Source organism: Enoplosus armatus, chromosome 17, assembly GCF_043641665.1.
Source record: "Enoplosus armatus isolate fEnoArm2 chromosome 17, fEnoArm2.hap1, whole genome shotgun sequence".
Lineage (NCBI taxonomy): Eukaryota > Metazoa > Chordata > Actinopteri > Centrarchiformes > Enoplosidae > Enoplosus > Enoplosus armatus.
This window is the reverse complement of record NC_092196.1, coordinates 9,940,037-9,964,829: the sequence shown is the minus strand read 5'-3', so window position 1 is coordinate 9,964,829 and position 24,793 is coordinate 9,940,037. Positions and strand designations below refer to the sequence as shown.

Sequence of the window (24,793 nt, the reverse complement as noted above, 5' to 3'; positions counted from 1 at the left end):
TTTTACTCCCTCTGCAGCTCCAAGCCCAATCAGCCCTTTCACCCTGTCGAGCAGTGGGAATGAACATGAACCTTTTAGCATTTCAATAGATGAGAAAAACCAGCCCCTGAACATTTTGTTCCGATTGCCCTGGCTAGTTGCTCCAGCACTGTCGTGCAGCTGGCGAGCCAGCCAATGCGACTCAGATGTTGATGCAGCACTACCATTCAGGCCCACAATTTTCACTTTTATGTGGAAAAGATGCTTATTACTTCATTTTGAGTTATTCTCAGTATTCTTTCTATTGCTGATTTGTATTCTTTTTTTTTTTTTCAGGCCACAGAACAGATAACCAAAGGTGAGTCGTGGCTATTTATATTAAACTTGTTTATTCAGTTTATTCTGCCACCCATATAAATATGTGAAGTTAATTACTTTATCAAGTGTGGGGTTTTTTTCTGCAAAGGTGAATCTTCTGTTTGCTTTGTGTTACAGCGTGCTGCACATGCAATAACAGAATTTTTTGTCTGGAAAATTATATTTTGCCAGGTTTGTCTGCCATGAACCTTGCTATGAGTTTGTGATATGATGTTTTTAAACAGTGGGGAGACTTATTACGTAGGTGTGTTAAATTGTGTGTCCTCCTAATTAGATGGATAACTTCTGTGCAGGATTGCCTTTTTTGCCTCAGAGCCTCAGTTTGCCCTCTGTTGTGCTATTTGGATATGAAGTGTTAGCTTTTATTATAGTAAAACATCTCTAACTAAAAACATTAGCAGCAGCCAGGTGGTTCATACTACTACCTGAGCCAAAATGGAGGCCAGGTATGGTACCCATACAAGACTAATAAGGAGCATGGGGATGGTGCAGCTGCTCCTCAGGCCTCCCCATGGTCTCCTCAGGCATACCTAGGAGGGTAGAGGTGAGGAGAAATCTCAGAAGAGAAGAAAACGCAGCGAAGAAAACCACAAAACAAAAGAGAAGAGAAAGAGATGTGAATAAAGTTGACTAAAAGGTGACTTCTGTAGGGAAGAGAGTGCTTAGCGTGCACATTTTGAACTCCTGCTCTGTGGCAGCTGCAGACCCACTCTTCACTTTGTCTCCCCAAGCTAATTCTCTTAATGACCAGAGAGAGGCGGGTAGGCAGTGTTGGACAGTCAGTTAGCCCAGGAGCAGATCTCCTGGTCGAAATGAGCAGGCAGATGGGAAAGGGACTTAATGTCTCGCAAGGGATGGGCAGGGCAAAATCTGATTAGAACTTCTGGTACACTTTGGCAGCACGGACTTAATGGCAGCAAGAGAATGGACACCTAATTACAGTGTGAGTGTTTTTGTGCCCAAAGCTGTGTTCAGACAAATGTGTTTCTGTGAGTTTGGTGGCTAATTTTGTTTAGATCAGTAAAAAGGAGTAAGTTTACGTGTGTTCTCCTCTTGTGGGTGCATGCAACTGTGAACTCTCTCTCGTCAAGGGTCAGTGCCTTGACCTCCCACTCTCTCCCTAAAGGATGAGTTAATGAGACTGTAATGTCATAGAGGTGCCCCCTCCCGCCCCTTATTCCTCTTGTCTGAGTCTCAGCCCCTCACAGTTTGCTGCACTAAAGAATGTGATCTGGGTTAGATGCGTTAGTATTCTCTTAGTCTCTTATCTTCTTTGTGTTGTTTCACAGCATCCACAAATTGACCTATATACTATGCTTTTCTCCCCATGTTCAAACTAGGCTGTGATATGCACAATTATTTTCTTGGCTGCTGCTCATAACAGCAATGTGCCATGACCTCATTTTACTGGGATCTTCATCCCCTTAAATGTCACATTTGACTTTTTAGCACATTGTACATATCTGTGTGTGTACTCCGAAGACACTGTGGTCAGTTTTCCATTTCTTGAATTTACTTGAGGATTTATCATAGGATTTCTTCGACTTATCAGTTAGTTGATTTAATTGAAAACATTTTTGTATTATTTTGCCACAGACAGGGACGGACTGGGAATGAAAAATCTCAGACTGGCCCACCTAGACTTGCCCCCCAGCGATACACCAGCACCCACACAAGCCAAGCCACACTTTATGTAAACAAGATTACTGAACAATATTTATTATAATAACGTTAGTAAAATAAAACAAGGGGAACTTGTTGCTCTTAGGAGGAGGCTGGCACTGGTGGCAAGGTGGCAAGAATCTCAGGAACCATCTGACCAGTAAAAGAAATAATACAGTTAGAAATTTGTTGGTGAAAAGACTGGTGAGTAGACAAGTCATAGAATAAATGGTAAATAAACATATTTCCTATGTCATTAAATTAGCAAGCAGCTTTCAGCAGCTCACTTCTCTCAGCAGTGCCATCTATAACTAGGTAACTGTCAAGTTAGTCTCTAATCTGTTAATGCTAACTTGTCAATAATCATAACAATGACTTTCGAAAGTTTTCTGCAGCACGTCAACCTATTTTTAATGTCCCGCCCCATCCAGGCTGTGATTGGTTTACAAAATGTGACATTGATGAGCACATCGACTTTAAAAAGTTGAAAATGTTTCAACAAAAGGCTCCTGATAAAGCTAAAAAGCCAGCTAGCTAAACCCAAACCTTGCTTATCTTATCCCCATTGTCTTCTGTCTTACCGCTTCAGCTGCAGAACCTTGACAGTTGAACTGGTGTTGCTGGTCTCACTGGTGTGCTCCCTCTGCTCTCTCTCCTCTCTACTGGCAGTGATGATTGACTGGTAACCAAATGAATAATTTGTTATTTTAAAACATTTGGCTGCATCAGCCTCAGTGGACTTCTCTGCACCACCTTTTAGGTTTTTTCTCTTTTTATTTGTCCATCTTGCTCCCCTCTACTATTTATTCAAATGTCTCCACAGAGATCTGATGGTGGCGGGCCAGGTAAAGTTAGAATGGACAGGACTAAAAGTAATTTGCTGGGAGAGAGATGCTGACAGATCTAGCAGCCCACTCACCTGGGCCAGTCAGCCACCCAGCTTTCGGTTATTGTTATTTAAGCAGGGGCTGGGGTTATTTAAATGTATATTTTGCGTTGCATCTGCCCCAATCGTCAAGCGGCCGACCGGGTAAACTCCCAGCGCTCACAATGGCCAGTCTGGCCACGACTGCATATAAAGTTCAGTCAGAGATGCAGAAGGATCTCTTAAAATCTAGGGCTCATTTCAAATCAAAGAATATTTTTAAATATTATTGTGATGCCAGTGTTATTTTATTTTGGAGACTGTAGACTAATGGCTCATTCACCATAAAAAGACCATAAAAACAATAAAATGACAAAAAATCCCATTTTTGACATAATGAATAATTAATTGACTAATCAACTAAGAGAGGCAGATTGTCTCTGATAAGAATGCAGGGTGCAGTGGGAACTAATTAGGAGAAAAGGGCTGGTGCAGAGGCTGAATAAACAGGCATCCATACACAGGAGATCTCCAGGAAGACCCCGAGCACCATAGTAACACTACATCACCTCCTGTCTGGTCTCGCTGAGAGGCCCACCCTGGGACCAGCAGGAGGGAAAAGGGAGCAGAGGAAGGTGGGCTGTAAGGAAAGAGATGAGATGAATTGTTGTGCTTACATTTGTGCAAAGTGTAGGGAGGCGGCTGCTAAAACATGGTGCCTTTGGTTGATTTGAGTGAGCTGGAAAAAGGCATGCAAGAGCAAAAGAAACAGACGGAGCCATGTGAAACTGTGAGAATGCACACCAGTTTCCTGTTTGCCGGCACAGCTGATGGGGCCCTTTGTAGGATACTTCTATTGGCTCACTTCTCTGACACAAACTCTCAGTCCCGGTTAGTACGGTTCATTTTGGCTGGTGTGAAAGCTGTCTGTCGAGGACTAGTGGTGAGGACTGGTGCATTTCGTTTTGCAATTTGAAAGCAAAACGTACCAACCACATGATTTTGTGATATTAGATATGCAATTTTAGCACATGAATTCAAAACTACTATTAAATCCATGTCCTGCCCATGAATTGAAAAGAAGTTAAAACATTGGCAGTTCTTAATTAAAAGTGAGTGAAACATTTCTTAGTAACCATCCCCCTGTAATAGCCACGTAAAAAATTCCTCTTTTTTTCATCCTCTTTCTACCTGGACCTCATTATTGAAGTAGCAGTCTCAGATAACAGAATCAGTTATTTCTTCGTGCGCTCTTTTGACACCAGAGCAGATAAAATTTGTGGAGATGCTACAGGTGAATGTCAAGCTTTGATCTGTTTATGCACCGGACAAGTTGTAACTTAACAACCTTAAACCATCACTTCCCGTGTAGTGCTCAAGTATTGGCTCCATCATAGCTATGTTCAACAGCAGTGCCCTTCTGCCATCAACAAGCTGTACTAGAGTTCATTTCTAAGGGTTAATGAGCTATTGTATTTCTGTTCATGCTGTGCATTTTTACCCCTATCAAAGACAGGCCACAACATACATACACATTAAGGCGCACATTTACATAGTGCAATAAAAGATAACATTATTCTAAAGTAGTGTCGTGGCAGTAATTTCATAACAGATTAATTTGCTGTTTCACTTAATTACGCCCAGCGCTTTGTGTTGGAGAGTCATAAATTGCGGTGTGATCAGAGGGGAATTTATAGCAGTGCGCCTCTTGTCATCGTCACCGCCTCTTCTACACGTCTTAAGGAGCACAGCTTAAATGGATGCAGCAGTGGTGATGATAAACCACATTTTAAAGAGCAACAAAGGTAACGTCTGGATTCTGCTGTTGCTGAGTGTTACACTATAAATTGTGCATATAAGCTTATTGCCATTCAGTTTATTGTCATTTTATAATAATTTACATTATTATTAATACAACTTTCAGGTGGACCTGGTTTTGACATAAAGTCTTTTCTGGGTACAGTGTAATCTGACCAAAAAACAGACCACACAGATGTTAAAGAGTTAAGTTAGTCTGGTGCCTCTGAATGATGGACTATTTTTTCTTTTCTCTGAACACAGAGGTTAGCGGGTCAGCAATGTGTGTTTGTATTACGTAGAGTGGTTTTATAAGTAGTGAATTAAAGGGTGTCATGAGAATTTCTGGAGCTGGCTGTAAAGGGAGCTTTGATGTGGAGGGATGGTTTATTGGTTATGGCAGAGAGAAGTCAGGTTGCACAGGGCAAATCTGTGGTTATACAAAAAATGTCTACGTATATGAAAATATATTTTGGATAAACTCACCATTTTTCATCATGTGGAAAAGGTTTAAGAGATATTCCCACTTAGAATATTTTCTCATATGATGAGGTGCGTGTGACATTTATCCAATATTGCAGTTTCTGTATGATGCCAATATTACAGCCTCAATGAAGTGTGTTGGCCCAGCAGGTGCTGCCCAGGTCAGGAGGACAGGATGTACCACTCTCTTTCACACATCACTTCCTCTAAATCATAACAGACAGTGGAATCTGGTCTGCCTGCAGCTGTTGGCACAAAAGGCCAGGGACAGGGGAGGGATAAGTCCATGGAAGCTGTCTGTCTCTGTCTTCTGAGAGCAGCGGGCATGCAGATAAACCCTACTCTTATCTGTCACCCGGCTCTTATGGTGACGCTTCTTCATGTTGGATAGTTCTGGCTAGAAACACTTTGCTGGTGAGAGTAACTGGTGTTGACTTACAGTATATGATACCACTCAGGTATGTGATTATGTTGGACCATTCGGATATCTAGTTGCCATTTGATAAATGCTCTGACCTATATAGCCTTGTGTTCTTCACACTGTGCTGTCACACATTAAGTGCTTTTAAATAGCATTTTTGTCTGTGTTGAATGTGAAGCAGCCAGGGAGGGTTTTCCCTCTTAACTACAGTGTCATATTTATTCACTTCTAATTAAGCCCTTTAATCTTCTCTCTAGTGAGGCTCGCTGCTCGCATTTTAAAGCCCACAGGAGGAAAGAGATGGAGAACCCTAAAGACGTGCCTCCCTTCCTCGCTCATGATTCGTTGATACTCTCTCTGCTGCATCCTCTTTTTAATAGACATCTGATAAGGATCTAGTCATTTCCATGTTTCCTTTTTTACTTCAATTAGAGTAGAGTGCTATGACACTTTAGCAGCAACGCCAGATATACGACACCCTTTAAATACAGTGTGCTAAAGAGATGGCATGCATCATGGGGAATCTGTGAAACTTGGATACACATGGATGAAAGGGCAAGAGCCACCTTTTTACACAAGAAAAATGATACATTCTTGTGTTTATGTATGGGTTTTCATTCAGTGTGGGTAACTAAATCTGCACTCCACATTCCTCCAGATTTTCTGTTTATACAGAATTTGTGACTCTGCTGCCATTTATTAAACAACAGACCATGTCTATCAGGAACGAAACGAAACAAGGCATGCATCCTACTGGACTTTGATCAACAGCAACCCTGTTTAGAGCAACAAGATGTTCTTTAAGTAGTTTGTAAAAGCTTCATTCAGGTCTTGGCCGATTAAAGTCTTTGCTATGGGAAGCTTATAATCACTCACAAACTGAACTTTTGCATGCATATCTGTACACTCCACCAAAGAGCAAGGCAACCCACTTCAATGAATGGAAAGCAGTCAGCATGGTGGTATTATTAAACCCCCAGGTAGTGCACTGATAGTATTTGAATCGGCAGTGATCCATCTCCCAAGAACTTTTACTCAGGCCCACATTTGAAGCTTTGCCAGTATCAGTTGTTAAATGGCATGCGCTCTGCACAAAATTAAATGTTCCCAGCAAGGGGAAAATGTCTCCTGACTTGAAAATGTTGAAATGCTTTATGAAGTTCATATGAGCAGCACTGCTGATATTTGAAGACCAATGTGCAATCAGGAGTGTGTGATTTGATGAAATTAATGTATGTTTAATTTAACTTTAAATTGTTGCTGTAATTGTTTTGCTGCAGGTCAAAACAAGGCAGCATGACTGACCTAGCTGAACAAAGTATTACAGGTACTTGCCTGGGCCAGTCTACCTATGAAAGTATAAAGTATCCTGTGGGTTCGGAGCAGTTGCTATCTATAGACCTCCACTCCTAAAACTCACACACAGAAGGATCCTTTATCCTCAAGGTCATGTGGCCTGTTTTTCTGCTTACCCCCAAGAGGGAGACAGGAGAGGAGCATCAATGCTCTCCACCCTCTCCTTCTCTTCCACCTATCTTCAATTCTCTGATATCTTCCTAGACAACCTCTAGGTCTTAAACAGTCAGGCAAGCATGCTATCATCTTTTCTCTCAGAAAATTAAGACCCCTTTTAAAGTGGAAAATGGGATGTCTTCCTCTGCGTGAAGCGCACACAGCCCCAAGGCCACGGTTTGATGTCTATCTTTGATGAACTGGGAATTCTCCTGTGTACCCACACAGCTGAGGACTGTGTTTTTGCAAATAGGCTGTCAGTGCAAGTGGCTCTGATCTCTTTTTACTCTATTTCCCTTTTTTAATGCAAAATGCTGCCTTGTGAGACTCGTGCTTAATATGCCACACCTTGTTGATGCCAGTTTGTTTGTTTTTGTCTCTTGAGCCCCTTCCTAAGCCAGATTCAATCTGTGATTTCATCGTCAGCATAATTGCAACTATTAGAACATTTTGCTTTAATATAATGTCACTTTGATGCTACTAGGCAGGAGTAGTGTCATTCTTTTTAAAAGACGAATCCAGTGTGGCATGGCACACTATAAGCAAATAGTGTTCTAATTGTAAGAGGATTTAGACCGGAGCTGGTTTCAGGCAGTGAGACTCGAGCTCACAGTGGAGCGCGCAAGGGGGTGGAGACTGTCTTACACACACACCATTCTCTTCATCTCTTACCCTCCCTGCTCTACCTCCTTCCCTTCCTCCTGTATGTCAGCTCTCCCTCTCCCTCACTCTCCCTCCTCGTCTCTTCCCTCTGATTGGCTGACAGAGCAGCCAGCCAGCTTCCCCCTTCCCCCAGCTTCCAGAAGAATCTACGTCACACACCAGAGTCCCAACTGTATAACGATCGCCTTCATAACTATTATTATACATTGTGGCAGAACCACAAAGTCCTCTATTTTTAAGAGGAAAACACCTCTTAAAATCAGCAGGGAGAATTGGCCGGGAAATATTGTGTTATCTGCCACCCCTAATACATTAATAAGACAAGAGGATAATAGTAGATCACAGTAAATGAAGGAGAAAGGGAAAGAAGAGCACAGGAAGGTGGGGAGGGATGAAGCACAAGAACGGAGAGGAAATGGAGCAGATGTAGAGAAATCCGATGAGAGGCGAGCTCAAGCTCTTGAGCTTCCCCCCTGATTCCTGAGCTGCAGGGAGAGGGAGACACGCAGACAGATACGGGTGAAACTGGATCAGACCATGCAGTCTGTGGTTGTAGTCCTTAGAGGGGCTGCAGTACTGGGGGCAAAAATTACATAGGAAACCCCCCCTTCTCCCAGGCATGCACACATAAACATACACAGAAAACTGAGGAAGAGAAGCAGTTGGTTGTTATATGTGAGCGAACATGTCTGTCAGTATTTACAAGGCTGTGTGAATGTATGTTCTACGACACCATCCTGTCCTCTCCCCTCAGTGTGGGCCTCAGCATTACATAACTCTTTGTTTTTGTGTGTGTCGGGCCGGCCGCATGTGTGCGAGTTATTCATTGCTTCACTGCACACACTCGGGATTGCAGCCAATGGTGAAGCACTGCTCTTTATAACTCATTTAGGCCACACAAAGATTTTATTTTTCTTTTGGTTACTGCTGCCCCCCTCCCCTCCTGTATTTTATTACCAGCAAGGTTTAATAGTAGTTTAGCCTTTGAATTAATGTGCTGTAGGTTTAAACACGTTTTTTGCATCCTGTTTACATTCTAGTTTACCAGCTTATTCTATTATGTAATGAAATGTACTGAGGCGATTATCCAGTGTGCTTTGTGTCCCATAATGCATCTCACCCAGCAGCGGCTGTGTGACCTCAAGCTGATCATCCTTTTTGACTTAGTGGTGACCTTTAACCTTGCACTTCCACATTCAGCAACAGTATATTAGCCTGCTGAGGACTTTACCCTTTACAGCTTTGGCTTGACATTTTCTTGTTCACAGCATGCAGATCTGAATTTGGAGTTTGTCTTTAAAGCAGGTGTAACCGATATTTTTATAATAACACACTGGATGTGTAAATAAATGTTTGCTAAGACATCTGCCATATTAACTTAAAAGGTTGTCTTGACAACTTGTTTCTGCTACCCCCAAGTGGCCAAAATATACAGTTATTGCAGGTTAAAGAAAGATGAGCACAGAAAATTGTGTTGACTACAATCAAATCGAAATGTTGCCAAAAGATGAGATGCAAAACCTGAACACAGACCATAGGAAATGGCTGGTCGTGTGTGTGTGTGTCTGTGTGTGTGTGTGTGTGTCTGTGTCTGTGTGTCTGTGTGTGTGTGTGTGTTGCTACGGGTAACTAAAGTTAGTGGGACGAGCAGTTAATAACTAACAGCTTTGGTACAGCACTGAGAAGTGATCATTTCAGGGGCCATAACCTTCCATAAACCATGAATGGCTTATGTTGATGCGGTGAGCGCTCTTTCCAGTACTGTCCTGATGGAGACAATAGCCCACAATAATGCAGCAGGCAGATCTAAGTCCATTATCTGGTACTTGACCTCCTCATCACTTACCTAATCTGCGACCAGGCACCATGGCAGACTGTGAGAGTTGTGTGTCTTGGCCCTAAAGGCTGAAGGTTTAGTGCACTACCACCCTGAGGTTATTACAGTCCTCTGGTTCTCCAAAGAGCAGCCATGTGTTTAGACTGACCACTGCCTAGAGTCAAGCTTCAGGCAGCCAGGAGAGATGGCGAGTCTTGTGCATTTATAAACATCACCTCATTTGCCTTTCTGAATTTAACATTATGGTCCTCATCCAAAAGTGACCATGGCTTTGAAAAGAGGCAGTGAAGGAAATGCTCAACCACAGCAGCTTTCCAGAAAAGACCTAAGTGTGCTGGTGATTGTGTTTTTGTATATGCACTAGGGCAACTAACAGTTTTTTGCTTTTAAAATGTCAAATATAATGACAAATGCAATTAAACAATCATTAGATGTGCAGAATGATTTACCAATCATCAACTAATCAGTCAATAATTGTTTTGGCACTAGTGTGCACTCAACAACTCTGCTTTGCTCCTTTACCTCCCTCATCCCTGCATCTCTCTTGTTACCTGTCCCCCACCTCCCTCCCACTTCCACAGTGCCAGACTCTGCCAAGCTCGACCCCACCCCTCCTCTTCCCCCCGTCAACCCCAGTGCCGTCCCATCTGTACCCCCAAGCAGTGGCAATGGCAAGCGCGCCCCCTCCGGAGGTCAGCCGCAGACAGCACAGCAACCCCAGACTCTGCTCCAGCAGCGCTACCCGCCCAGAGAGGTGCCCCCGCGCTTCCGCCAGCAGGAGCACAAGCAGCTGTTAAAGAGGGGCCAGCCTCTGCCCTCTGGGACCCTGCCTCTCACCACCACGGGACGTCCCGCCACTACTGAACCTGCAGCAGCAGTAGCCATACACTCCTCTCCCTCCTGCTCCTCTTCCTCCACAGCCAGCCCTCCTACAGGTCAGCCTAGACACGCTGTTGGCGAGTCACTATCTTTTACTCCCTTTTTTTGCAGAAGATGATAAAAGGGAATGCAATTAATGTATATAGCAAAACCTTTTAGTGTTTCTTGAAATGCGGCTGTAGGAGAGATGAAGATGGTTGTGAATCACTTTCAAAATATCCAGTATATCCATGGCCTGACATGATTAATTATGTGCCTTTACCTTTACGGAGAGTGGTAAGTGGAATTCACTAGCAAATAGAGTAGTTGTGGCCATGCACTGTGCCTTTTTATTAGTCCGTACATTGTGTTAACTCACACTGCAAGTTTTAATCTGCCTTTCTGCAACGCCAGAAGCTGCAACCTTTATGCTCACACTATGCGGCTCAATAGACTGCCCACGATGTGTATAATATTAAATCAAGCTCACTAAAGTTTATACCAGATTATCATATTATGATAGACAGGAAATCAGACTGGACAAGTGCGACATGCTAGAAATCCAACAGATCGTCTGAGAACCAGATCGTTCAGACACTTGATCAGGCACTGCGACCCCCCTCAAACTGCACATCAAACAACAGCCGATCTGACAGAAATTTGGCCGGATTCTAAAATTTGTCTGGTGACCAATTCAGGCTTAAATCATACTTAATCCATACAGTGTCTGTCCAGCTTTAGACAGCTCCAGTAAAAGAAAATATACATACTACTAGACTATTTGCAGATACGTTTATAAATACATAGGGCACTTAACAAAAGTATTTTTACACATATCGTTGCCATTTTTATTTTCAACTCACCTTGACAGCTGGTTGACTAACCAGAGTGGTTGTGCACATACTGGCATTGGCATTCTCAAATGACAGTGGCTATATCCACTCTGGTTTTTTGTATGGCACTGTGATTGTAGCAGCGCAGTTTACCTGTAGAGGAGTGCGAAGGCACTTGCTTCACAGGTGCTGCTGGCTGTTGTTTGTTTTCACTCTGCCTCTGCCTGGCTGGGGATTAGAAATGGGGATAGAGGAATACAGGGGTAGAGGATGGAGAGTAAACACAGCTGGCTATATCTGTATATGTGTGTGTGTGTGTGTGTGTGTGTATTTTCCTTCCTGAGGCACTGCCTGTCACAGCAAACCAGGTTCTCATGTATTTCCACGTAGTAATAAAAAAAATACTTTTTAGGGCGCTTGGCACTTTTTATTGTCTGGGAAGGAAAACTAATTTTACCATAAGTGTGTGTCTACGCATCGCCCTACCCCTCTGATGCTGATTGAATACAGTTCTATCTCCATGGCGATGAGATGTTTATCCTGTCCTTCTTTCTTTCTCCTCCTCCTCCTTCTCATCATCATCCTCCTACTCTTCATTGAGCGTTGCTGACCAGCCCTACAGTATTTCCTGTTTTTGGAGGAGGAGCCATATGGAGCGAGCTAGTTGGCTGGGTGCCTCAGTGGGCCTGACCTGGCACTGATAGAAAGACTGAGTGAGAAGGAAAGAAAGAAAGACAGAAAGAAAGAAGGAGAGAGCAAGCATGGCAGAGGTCCAGTACTGTGGGCTGAAGTGACTCATGGCTTACGGTAAAAGCTGCTGCTTCTCTCCGCCCCTCTCTGGCAGGCCTGCTCTGCTCTGCTTTTGCTCTCTGTGCGTCTTTGAACTGACTGATTGCATTAGGACAGACAAGCAGGAGGACCTTCCAGACTGAAAGACAGTCCGGTGGGAGGTTTGCATACCTCTACAGATACTGCATGCTGAACTGTAACATTCAAGGCAACTCAAAGGTGCACAGAGATGTTTTGCACATGAGCATAACTCTCTACTCCATCTCCCTTTGCAATTCTTCAAGCGTCTCTTCAACCATCTCATGTCTCAGTTTAAAAACCTCACAGCTTGGTTTGTGGTTTGTAAAATATGCAGCAATGACATTTAACACAGAGTGCCACAGGTAAACCCACCTCCACCACTCTGTCCCTACAGCCTTGTCTGCTGATTGTCTTTCTCCCTGCTTTCATTTCTTGCTGATAGCTAACAGTAGAGGCACACTAGCTGCATTCATTCCCTCCCCTCTCCCTCTTCTCTCCATCCGTTGGCTCCCCCTCGCCTCACCCCGTCTTTCATTACCCGGTCACATGTCGGCTCTCTTGAAAAGTAGGGCTCATAAACATGGTCTGTCCACATGTGCCTGTATGTAAACACAAACATTCTCTTCCTCTGCAGTCTTAGCTGCATGTGTCCCTGCTCAACTTTACACAGTATTATTCTGCTGTAAAAGCAAGCAACAGCAACTGCTGACATGTTTTAATGGTCAAGGTTCATGACAAGACTTCAGATTTCATATTAGTATAAATAAATACCCTTAAAGAAGATAAAAGTTATCCTCATTGAGGATATTTGGTTAAATGACATAAGAAATCCCTTTTTAAAGCATACAGTTGTTTTCTCTTTGTGTGGCAATGATGCACTTGGAAGCCCCAGCTTTCTCTGACATCTTTATTTTGACTGTTAGCTAATCAAACAATTTGCTTGTAGTCCTATAATGTGTTGCCTATAGCACTTAAGATTTATATCTACTGCCTTTTCATTTGTCTAACACCCCCTAGTTAAAGCCCATAAAGTAATGATAGAGGTTTTATGTATCAGTAGGCATTGTACTTGCTAAGCACAAGGGCCGACACCTACAAAAGACCTTAATGTAAACAGGTCTTGTCAAGTGAAAGAACAGTGCAGCTAATGTGCTAATAGCTTGTCTAGTGGAGAACAGAGAGAGTGTATGCATGCTAGACTTGATGTGCTCTTTAAGTCTGCTGATGATGCTGTAAAAGAGCCTTGGGAATCCCCTCAAAGAGGACTGGGATGTCTTGTGATGTGATTAAACATCAGCTCTCTGTTAACCACAAATGTTCAGCGCTCGCTCTTTTTTTCTATCCTGTCGCGCTTGCTCTGTGCCCATGCTCTCTGCCATGCTTGTTGTTCTCGGATGCATATGTGTTCAGCTCCTCCACCTCCGCTGTACCAACACCACAGCTCACATATACCCTCATTACATACCCTCAGAATTAGTCAGGCTGCACATACTATATGTATGTCTGTCAATCTTCCCATTATATAGCCTTCTCCTAACGTTGCATTTTGCTTGGCTAACAATCCATATCCCAGGGCCCTTTCATGTAGAGGAGGCGTGAGAGAGCAAGCTATTTTAAGACTGGCATGCTGGAGAAAGCCCTTGACCTGGTTTATCCTTTTAGAGGAGGAGGAGAAAGGGGATACTCGCAGGCAAACATGACGGCCAGATGTCTTAGATGTGTTCATTTTTAAAGACACGTTTTGTCCCTCTGTTAGTCTTTTCCCTTGAGGTAATGTTGAGATAATAACATTGCATTAACTGCAAAGCAGCTGCAAAGACAGCATCCATACCAAACAGAATTTCATGCATATATTTCTGTACAGTCCCTGTCATTAAGCTGCTGTTGTTTGTTCCAAGACGACAATACAATTCATCCAACAAACTATCTGTGCCACTTCAGCATATTCCCAACTGTGCCAGTAACAAAGAGCTGATGAGTGTCATGTGTGCGCTGGTCCTACAAGAACTCTCCTGGTTCGGTCTACAGCTGATGGCAGCTATTCTGCTTTGTCATATTGCATCACACTAGGCAGGCAAACAGGAAATGCAGGCCACTTGTGCAATGCTGCCATGACCCTGCCTCACTCTCAGACCCTTATATAGATCTTTGTGACACAAAAATCAGCTGGTTCAGTATCTTAGACACTTGCTCACACAATATCTAAAAAAAAAAGACAAATGCTGTTTTACAAAAATATTTCACATTAGTGGTTGCACAATCGAATAATGATTTTGATTATTTGATACTGCAGATTAAAAGTAGAAGATGCATTCATTTCTTTGCTAATTTCAGTTCATCTAACATATGCATTATGTAAAAAAACATTGTAATTAAAAAATGACATGTAAAAATGATTTAAGTGATTACCAATTCTTATAGTTGCTTGTTAATTTTCCATCCATCTAATAATCAACAAATAATTTCAGCTCCTCATGCTGTATATAATATTTGTAACAAATGCAAGTAAGAACAGTTTTAGTGCTGCAACCATCAGTAGATCTAAAACCACTAATGACCTCTGATGAGCTCTGTTGTCTCATTAAAGAAAACTACATGCATGTGTTTGGCTGATGTGACCCTTGCTGCTTTGTGCTTCTCCTACACAGTTATGAGCTGTTTTCAGTGCACCAAATCAAAAACAATTGGGATGTGGCGATTGTGATCGTTAAGCACAGGGGTTGCACATTCCTGGGAGGTACATGTTCATGTGTATGTGACTGTCAGAGAGCTTGTTCATCTGACCGGCAGCATGCATTGTCAGCTCTGTACCATCCCGCCTCTCTGCCCCTCGGGGACTTCATTAAGCCAGGATCAGTCCAGCTGAGGCCCACACAGCCCTCCTAGATTACGTCCTCCTTCCATCTCTCAACATCCATCTCTGTCCTTCAATTTCTGTCCTGTCTGTCTTTGTATTTTCATTCCTTATGATCCCTCTTTACCTGACTCTTGTAGCCCCCCACTCTCTGTCTCACTCAAACACACACACACACACACACACACACACACACACACACACACCTTACTACATACATGTCCACTTGTTATGGAAAATGACATGTTTGGAGGCTGAAGGAAAGCATGAAATGAAGGTGTTCCTGCTGATCTGAGCATTCAGGAAGTAGTGTGTGTGTGTTTTTCTGTTTACCAGTGTGTATGCATCCATACAGTAGATGCAGTGTCTACACTGTGTGTATGTTAACTTACAAAGGAGCGAGTGGCCATACAGTAGCACGCCATGACCTCACCGCATGTTAGGTCCTCACATTGGAGAGGCACAGTGGGCTGAACCTCAGCCATAAAGGGACTCTGTTCTCTACCAAACATTGACTTATTGTGTTGTTGCGTGGGCGCTGGGATCATTTGTAAACAATACCAGCCTTGATCCAGGGGACTGCTGCTCTTTTTCTTTTTTTTCAAGTTCCCAACCCATGCTATCCTCCTCCCTCCATGCCTTCTATTAAGTCTCATGCATATCCTACTCTGTTGTCTCTCTATGCAACCTCTCCCCCACCAGTGCCATGTTTGAGCTACAGAGATCACAGATTAGGGACAGATCACTGGTCCCTAATCGTGCACTGTGACCAGATTCATATGAGCTTGCTCATTTCATGTCCGTGCCCTGTGCCCAGAAAGCAGTTTTCTGTCCAAAGCTTGGTGCTGATGCTTATAATCTCGGCATTCCCGGCTAGTAGTCATACATTTAAACAAAAACAGACATTTGTCATCATGTGTGATCTGATGATATGCCTGTTCATACATAAACACAGGCATGTGTGAGAAAATTGTCATTCCAGCACCAGGGGTGCAGCAGGCTTTTGTGGGTTTTTTGTTGCTCTCTCTAGCCTGCCACTGCCATTCAAAGGGCTTTTCCATTGTGGGCGGCAGTGCTAATTGCAGATGGAGTGGTCTTGGCTAAATATTTAGTGACAGTTTTGAAAGGTTGAAAGATGTGAGGGTGGGGGGAGGTTAGAAGAGTCCCCCTTTTGTTTTGTTTTGTTTTACCTCATGCCTCGTGAGTGCATAATGAAAGTCTCCAGCTTTATCGTTCAGCTGTTAACCAAGCCCCCCCACCACCACCACCACCAATATTGCCCCCCCCCCATCTCTCCAACGCTCCCTCCCATCCCCTCCCCCAACTAGCCTTCTTTCAGTGCTTTTTCAGAGAGGGAGAATATCCTCCGTCAGGATAGGAATAGAGCACGATATAAATAAAGCCAGAGGGAGGCAATAGATAGAAGAGGAGAGACCCAGCCAAAGCAGTGTTGGTGGGAGGGACCGAGCACGAGGGGTGAGGAAGGAAGGGGGGGGTTGTCTCATGCCGCGCAAGAGCTGTGCAACTTCTTGGCAGCATTTCAGAAACGAGCCTCAGAAGCTTGGCGAGCCGAGCAGACATATTGAGACAAGGATGGGTGCTGCGTCGCACAAAACCTAGCTCTTTACAGGATGGTTGGGAGGCACCTCTCCACAGGTATTTCACTACTGTGTTTCATATCTCCCCTTCTTTCCTCTTCACTCTCCCTGTTTTTTTCTCTCTTCTCTGCCTCTTCTGTGTTGTTTTGGTGGCTTGTTTTTACACACTGTGTGGATGAGCACTCTTTAACATTAAAGCTGCAGCGACAGTGCGTTGCAGGCATGCAGTGTTGAGTTCTTATGTTTTGTTGTTATTATTTTGAGTGAGACATGCGTGCTACTAAAGCAGCGATGGTGGAGATACAGACGGTAGCTCAGAGCCTTTTTGGCTGTAGTTCAGGACTGAGAAAATGGCGGTCCTGCACTTCTCAGTAGAGTGACGCTACAGAACGACAGCGCTGTGTGTGTGTGTGTGTGTGTGTGTGTGTGTGAGAAACACAGTGCCCTGTTTTTTTCCTCCCCTATTCTCTCACTGCCTCCTCTCTCTCCTTTAGTTGTAAGCATTTAAGGAAGCTTGAAAACAGGGGGTGGTACACAAGTGCTGTCACTTCCCTCATGTAGTTGTGACACAGACAGTGGGTCTTTGCATACAAACTAAGCATGCATGTGAAGGCATATGTAAACAACAAGCCGCTGCAGCACGAGGGACAGCAGAAATGAGGCAGTGAAGTGAAAGCAGGTTGATCAGTGCAGCAATCATGATCTGCAACTGGGCTTAGTTTGTATCAACACGATCCATATGCACACTGGAACACCGGGGAGCTCGCCCAACTCACTCTACGGGGTTCTAAGAGAAATAAGCTAAAGGATTACTTGTGGTTGTCAGAGCAAGCATGCCCAGGGCTAGTGGAGAATATTTGTGCTTCATATCAAGCAGAGGTCATAACTGCAGTGGTTAGGAGGTCAGAAGGTTAAGGATGACTCATCCGCATGTCCCCTGTCATTGATTACGTCCTGGTTCCCAAATATGACAGTTCTTTTTGGGGTAACCTGTTATGAAGATACAGTACTTTGCTATGAGGGCTTCTCATTTCATATGTGACAAAAGCATGTATTATTTAATGACTTAGGCAAGAAGATTTTGCATGTGGTACAATATTCCACTTTGTAAATTTTTAACCCTATTTACTTAATATAACCCCTAAACCTGGTAACTTGGTATCACTAGTGTTGCGTGCAACCTCAGTGAAATCTAAAGGTTCTATTTTCATTTTTGGTCTTGAAATACATTTTATTTGATATAGTATTTTCAAAAAGAAAATGGTATGACTACAAGCCCCTTCACATTTTGAACAATATCTACAATGATGACTATCAAATAGTTTCATGGATGTGTGAGTTCCCACTATGTTGATGAATTAAAAAAAAAAAAATTAAAAGTGATTTCAGTTTCAGCAATATTTGGTTTTGAGAATTCAGACACAGCAAATAAACGTTTGAAGTCAAGAAAAAAGAAAACAAAATACACCGTGAATATTTTCTCTTCTCATCTTAGTTACATTGTGAAGAGTATTGGCCTTGTCTTGAGTCATAGTATATTTGGAAACGTGTATAAAAAATGTGTGACCTATGAAAATGTATAGTGTTTAAATAGGGTGCACTAGTTAATGCTCCCTCTGCTATCATATTAGTCTGTTTGTATTTTCAGTGTAGGTGGTATTTATTTTCATTAATAAAGCATCCTATGTACACATAATTAGACATCTTACATGTTGCCATGGTATTTCAACCTTACTAAGCATATGTGGGTGTGATGACGTACATAACTTATATCTCTCTTCTCTCATCCTCTTGCTCATGTCCTGTTGTTTTTCTTTCCTCCCATACAGAACTGCCCCCACAGAGCAGCCAGGGAGCCCAGTATGATAATCCCCTCTGGGGACACCTGCCAGCTAACAGGAGTGCCACAAGTGCTGCATCTTCCACCAATCTCAGTGGCTGGGATCAACTGATCATTGACCAGAAGGACACAGAGGCTTGGCCTTCTATTACCCTCAGCCAGAGCCAGGCCCCTCCAGGAGGATGCCCTCTGGACACTGACCCCGGTCGCCTGACCACCAGCAGCAGCAGCAGCAGCAGCAGTACTAGTAGTAGTTGTAGTACAGTGAGTATGGCCACGGGGGCCAATAGCCAGACAGGCCACTTCTCTGCCAACCACCTTAGCAGCAAGGCCAACAGTGGACCCAGCCCTGCCAATCATACTGGAACCAGCATGCTCTCTAGCCAGGTTGCAGCCAATCGCAGCTGGGGCTCTGGGCCTGGACCCTCCCATTGCCCCCCTCAGTCATCAGTGGGAAGTGAAGGGAAGAGTGACAGCCCAGTAGGGGGAGGAGGCAGCAGGGGCTGGGGCTCTTCTTCATCATCCTCCACCACCAACTTTAACTTGAACCTAAACCCTAATGCCAACCCTTCTGCCTGGCCCATGTTGGGGCACGATGGGGGTGGCACAGGGGGAGGCAGCTCAGGGGGAGCCAACACCATTTCACCACCTCAACCTACACCCAACCTCTGTAATCCACCTGGCCCCCCACCAGCCCAGACCAGCACCTGTACCGGAGCCAACACTAACAGCAACTCCTCGGGGATTGGCAGCGCCTGGGGTAGCATAATGGCCTCTGACACATCAGAGTCACACTCTTCCCCGTCCACGAATGTGTCTTTCAGTTCAGAACCTCAGAACCTTAAAACTGATGGACCAAATCACACTAATAAGCAGGAACCTCCCAGCCCTATCCGCAACTTGCCTGGCTGGGGTAGTGCACCTGTAGGCTTGGGTTCCATGGGCCAGGCCTCATCAGGGGGCCCACAGGTTAATGGAGAAGATGGTAACTCAGTATGGGGTAACAGTGGCGACTCAAAGGCACCTTCATCTAAGGAGGCACCTGGCTGGGACTCTGGCTGGGGCCGTGGAGGAGGTGGATCAGGAAACTCTGGAGGCTGGGGTGACCAGTCAGGTGGAGGCTGGGGGAAGCAGCACACTGAAGAAGCCCAGGGAGGCTGGGATGCCCCCAGCTCTCCTCCCCAGGATCCACAGGCTAGTCCTTGGAACAGAGCTGTGAGCACAGCTGGTGCCAGTGAAGGGAGCAGTGACAGCATGGAAGGACATCCCCAGCACAGAGACCGTTCATCCAGTGATAATCCAGCTCCTCTGCTGCCTGCCCAGGATCTGGACCCCAGGGTGTTGTGTAACACTGGCTGGGGACAGACCCCTGTTCGCCAACACACCTCCTGGGACATGGACGATACTAAACGCAAGAATGATGTATGTGCTGAATCATGGGGTGCTAACCCAACCACTCCAAGCGATGCCCAAGGGCCCTCCAATGCTAACATGGGCCCTTCTCAGAGGACTGACCCTGGGAGCAAAAGTGATGTGCCTGGTTCTCAGGGAGCTTCAGGTTGGGGTGGAAGCATTGCTGCTACCAACCAGCCTAGCTCTGGTTGGGGAGAGCCACCCAACAACATTAAGCCCCCAGGTGGCTGGGGGAACCCTCCAACAGGAGGCCCCACAACCAGTATAGCGAAGAATGGGGGTCAGTCCTGGGGAGAGGAGAAGTCAGCTGGGTGGGAGGATACTCACACCAAGGCAACATCCCAGGGCTGGGGAGAGCAGCCCAAAGCATCCCACAGCTGGAGCAATCGTGGGGGAAGCAGTAATGCAGGGGACTGGAGAGAACCAGAAGAGAGCAAAAAGAGTCCCACCAACCCTGGGTGGGAGGGAGAAGCAGGAGGCTGGAAGGAAAATCCACGGGGCTGGGGAATGCCTTCCTCAGGACCTGGACCTGGACCTGGAGCTGGAGCTGGAGCTGGAGGAAGTGGGGGCTGGGGAGAGCCAGTTTGCCAGCGTCCCAGTGGTCCTCCCCAAGGTTGGGGGGGCAAGCCTCAGGATGGGCCCAGTGGTAGTAGTGAAGGAGGGAGCATGGGCTCTTGGGGTGGCTCAGGCTCAGTGAAGCAGGGTGGAGGCTGGGGTGGCAGTAAGCAGGAGTCCTCTGCTGAGGGTGAGCCTACAGGCTGGGAAGAGCCCTCTCCACCTTCAATCCGACGTAAGATGGAGATAGATGATGGGACCTCAGCTTGGGGTGACCCTGTTACCTACAACAAGGCAGTCAACCTGTGGGACAGGAACAATCCAGGAATGTCCCAGGCTAAAGTTACCACTGGAGGCAATAACCCCCCAGGCCCCAAGAACAACCATCCCCCCTCTCACAATCACCCCTATCACGGACCGCCTGCACCTTTACAGAACCACACCCAAAACTCCCAAAACCCAGTGCCCACCAGTGGGCCCATGGATCCTGTTGTCCAACACCAGTCTGGGCCATCTCACAACAGGGGTCCCCTGATAGCTCAAGGTAAGACAACATAATGCTCTGATTTTGTAATGTGTAATAGTGTCACATAGCCCACACCTGTCCTGTTTAACCAAGTTGGTCAGATTAAACTGCTTATCCCCATTTCTCTTTTCTTTTTCACTGTTCAAAGTAAAGGTGTCAAACATGAAAGCTGGTTGGGTAGTTAGCACAGTGCTCTGTTAAGCTCCAATCTGTTGATCCACTTAAAGGTAAAATCTTGACCTAGTTTGCCCTCTTTGGATTTACATCTAATCAACTGTCTAAAAGAGTTAAGCAGTCCCAGCACTGTCCCTCCATGAGGCTCCTCACATTTCACAACACCGGACACGTCTGTGCGGGTAACCCTGGCAACCTCTCATGGGTACCCAAAGCACAAGAATGCTGTTTACAAAGTGCCTCGTGAAAATAGCGATTCACCACAAACTGTTTGAGACGGATCGGAAGTGTGTGATTATATGGGAGCCACCATCTGTCAGTAGTTGAAGGGAGGAGGTGGAGCAAGCCCCTTGGAGCTGAGAGGGGGCAGACGCCCCCTGCTGTCCCTCATTTGACCCTGCATGCTGACTCCACATTCATTTGCTTTGCAGTAAACCTTGATGCTGCCTTTTGCTGGCATAATGGCTGTTTAATATATTGTGGGTTAAAAACAAAGAGGGATAACTCCTCAATAATTATGGGAAGGAAGGGGGGGGGGGTGATTACGTTTGTTTGTCCCAGTATGCCACATTTAGATCAATGTAGCACTTTAGCCAGTCAAACTACAAGGTTGAATGTTAACTATAATTTTGGAGCAGCCTTTAGGACTTGACCTCTCCCTGGCGAGAGAGCTAAGCTGAGCCTGGCACTGCCACAGGCCCGGAGACAGCACTGTGTCTCTCATGCCAAGAGGGACCAGGCTGCGCCAAATCTTAAATGGGCATCTTCTCCCTCTGTCAACCATCCTGCTAAGCCAAGCCCAGGTTTCTGTCTTCCTGCATGAGTGTCACTTCACACTCCAAAACAGAAGGATAAATGGGGTGATGGTGTTTACCAGAGGCTCAGTTAGATTTCAGTTCAGTTAATATCAACAAGTACGAAACAAATAGGAAAACAAAAAAAAGAGAAGGCAAGTGGTATGTTTTTGTAGGTCTGTCATTTACATGCTTTGTAGTTTAATTATACAATTATTCAAGTTATTAAAATAAAATTTTAAACATGTGGAATATGCTTCACACACAGACAAACATGTTTGTTTGACTTTTTGGCATACAGCAGGCACATCTAAACTTATTTACATTACATTACTCTTACAAGTAAATTAAGATGATTTAGTCTTTAAATTCAGTATCACAAACTGTTGTATTGAGCACAAAATGATTGACCCAACGCATCATACTTTGCCATCAAAATAAATGCAAGGCCAGTAAATTCAACAAACCAGTAATGAAGCACCATAAGGTCAGACTGTGAAATGACATGTGAAAATGCAGCTTATTTCTTTTCTTTTTTTTCTGGAAAATGCAATGACCATTTGTTTCTCTTACTGTAATCTTGTAATCAAATTATTTTAGGTTCTCATAATATCTGTTTGAGTCAAATGAGACAAAATGCTGGAGGTAATATTAACTTTTTGTAGTCAAAGTGTGATTTTATTTTATTTTATTTTTTTTAAAGATGTTTGTCTTTGTGCAGTGAAGTATTTATATTGACAGGCCCTTCTCCTTGTGTGTCTGGCAGGTTGGGGAGAGCGACCCAGCTCCCACACAAAATCAGAGAGCACTTGGGAGCCACCAGCACCCCCTCCGGTCAGAGTGGACAATGGGACATCTGCCTGGGGAAAGCCTACCGGGAGCTGTGGAGGCTGGGGAGACGGCAACCCGGACAGCTATAGCAGGGGCAACCCGGCGATGACATCTGCATCTTGTAAACCTGGTAAATAGCTTAACCCTGTGTGGTTTTATGAATTGGTCTTTATCAAGTGTGTATACCTTTTTTGAGGAATAATCATACCACATGTGTGCTCTACTGCTGGAAAAAAAAGTTAACTCATTCTCTCCTGATGAGTAAAGTCAAGGACATCAATATGGCACAAGGGAAGCAAGAGCACTGGACGTTTTACCCAGGAATCCACACTGACCCCTTAGTGGCCATCTAATATTTTAGAGTGTTCAGATTAATTTTATGTCGTAATGTGCAACATTTTGTGTTTTCACTTTATGTAACCAGTTCTTAGTTGTTTTGCCAGGCTTGAATTTTGTCGCTTTTATTTTCTTTCATTGTCTTAACCTTAATATATATTTTAAAAACTTAAAACTCACTTGAAGGAGGACAACCCGCAGGATACTGAAGTTAAACTTGAATCAGTTGAGGCTTTCATTAATATGTGTGATATCGTATACTCTGTATGTTATGTCTTTTTGGGGTGGAGGATACATTAGTCATTTTAATAAATTCCTTAAATTGAAGGCTAACATAATAATAATGTTATCACATAAGGCATGAGTCAAAGTCCTCACTGCTTGGTTTACATCCTCTCTTGTGGTGTGTTTTCCAGCCCCCAAACCTATGCAAGACGGATGGGGAGGTGGAGGTGAAGAGCTGAACTTGTCGGGGGGTCAGTGGGATGCTGAGGAGGGAGATATGTGGAACAACGCTGCCTCCCAGGAGAGCAACTCCTCCTGTAACTCTTGGGGCAATGCTTCTAAAAAGGTCCCACAGAAGGTGTGAAGCATGGCTAATTACATATACAATAGTCCCTTAGTCCTTTTAGGAACTATTTGATATCACATTTTCAAAGTAAAATATTATTAAGTTAGTGTGGTAATAATAATTTTATATCTTCATCTATTCCAGGGAAAGGTCCCAGGGAAGCAAGAAGATGCCTGGATCATGAATCGTCTCATCAAACAGCTGACAGACATGGGCTTCCCAGTGAGTTGAAGTCACACTTAACTGCTGCACTGCTGTTAGTCAATTCTAGGAATTTATTTTATAAATGTTGGTATAAACCTAAAATCAGAAGCAGCAGAATTTAATGTTTGTTTTTCCAAAGATTATTCTTGATGGTTGCTTTTATTTTCAATGTTTGGATATAAAAATCTGTGTATTTTGTTGCCTGTTGAATTGAACATAAAAATGCCCAAATTCTCTGGCTAAACAACATATTTGTATTTTTAACATTAGTCATGAAAAGGGAAACCGTATATTGTTCATACCCGACGTTTTGGCATTGATTTGGTTCTGCATTACTGATTCTTTCTGGTTTGTTCTCCAGAGGGATCCAGCAGAGGAGGCTCTGAAGAGCAACAACATGAACCTGGACCAGGCCATGAGTGCCCTGCTGGAGAAGAAGACGGAGCTGGACAAGCGGGGGATGGGGTTAGCTGGCCACGACTACAACAACGGGCTCATCAACAAGCCCATGAGCTGCCCTCGGCCTCCGCTTCTTTCCAAAGACCCCTCGGCAGACCCCCGCTTGCCCTTCATGGATAAGGTAATTCATTAAGTTACATAAAAATATATTGTACATGAAATAGTTTTGAATATTAAAGCTGGAGAGCACCACATGTGGTATGTGTAGCTAGTGTAGAGGAAATGTGTAGCTAGTGTGTTTGAACAGTGGCGGAAAAGATCGAGGAAACTGACAAGGAAACATGAAACAGCCTCTTCTTGTGCTTGAACTGGCCTGTGTGTTTGACTGAAGCAGAGGTTGACTATCTCTCCTTTGACTCTTCCTTTATCCAGCAGATGCAGAGTGGAATGTTTGGCGGTGGTGGAGCAGCACAAGCCCGGGTCATGCAGCAGCCGCAGCCGCCTCCTCAGCCGCCAGTGCCGCCTCTCAGTTCCTCTCAGCCTAGTCTACGTGCTCAAGTGCCTCAGTTTCTCTCCCCTCAGGTACACACACACACACAC

General features: G+C 44.5%; 1 protein-coding gene across 1 annotated transcript in view; it reads left to right on the top strand.

The window, feature by feature from the left end:
* Positions 1-24,793, top strand: part of tnrc6c1 (trinucleotide repeat containing adaptor 6C1) — a 36,862-nt gene that overhangs the window by 6,702 nt on the left and 5,367 nt on the right. The window contains 9 exon segments of the mRNA XM_070922814.1: positions 316-337; positions 10,179-10,532; positions 18,380-20,902; positions 21,697-21,861; positions 22,619-22,813; positions 23,436-23,602; positions 23,735-23,812; positions 24,156-24,374; positions 24,626-24,775. Coding sequence (XP_070778915.1) covers positions 316-337; positions 10,179-10,532; positions 18,380-20,902; positions 21,697-21,861; positions 22,619-22,813; positions 23,436-23,602; positions 23,735-23,812; positions 24,156-24,374; positions 24,626-24,775 — 3,873 coding nt within the window.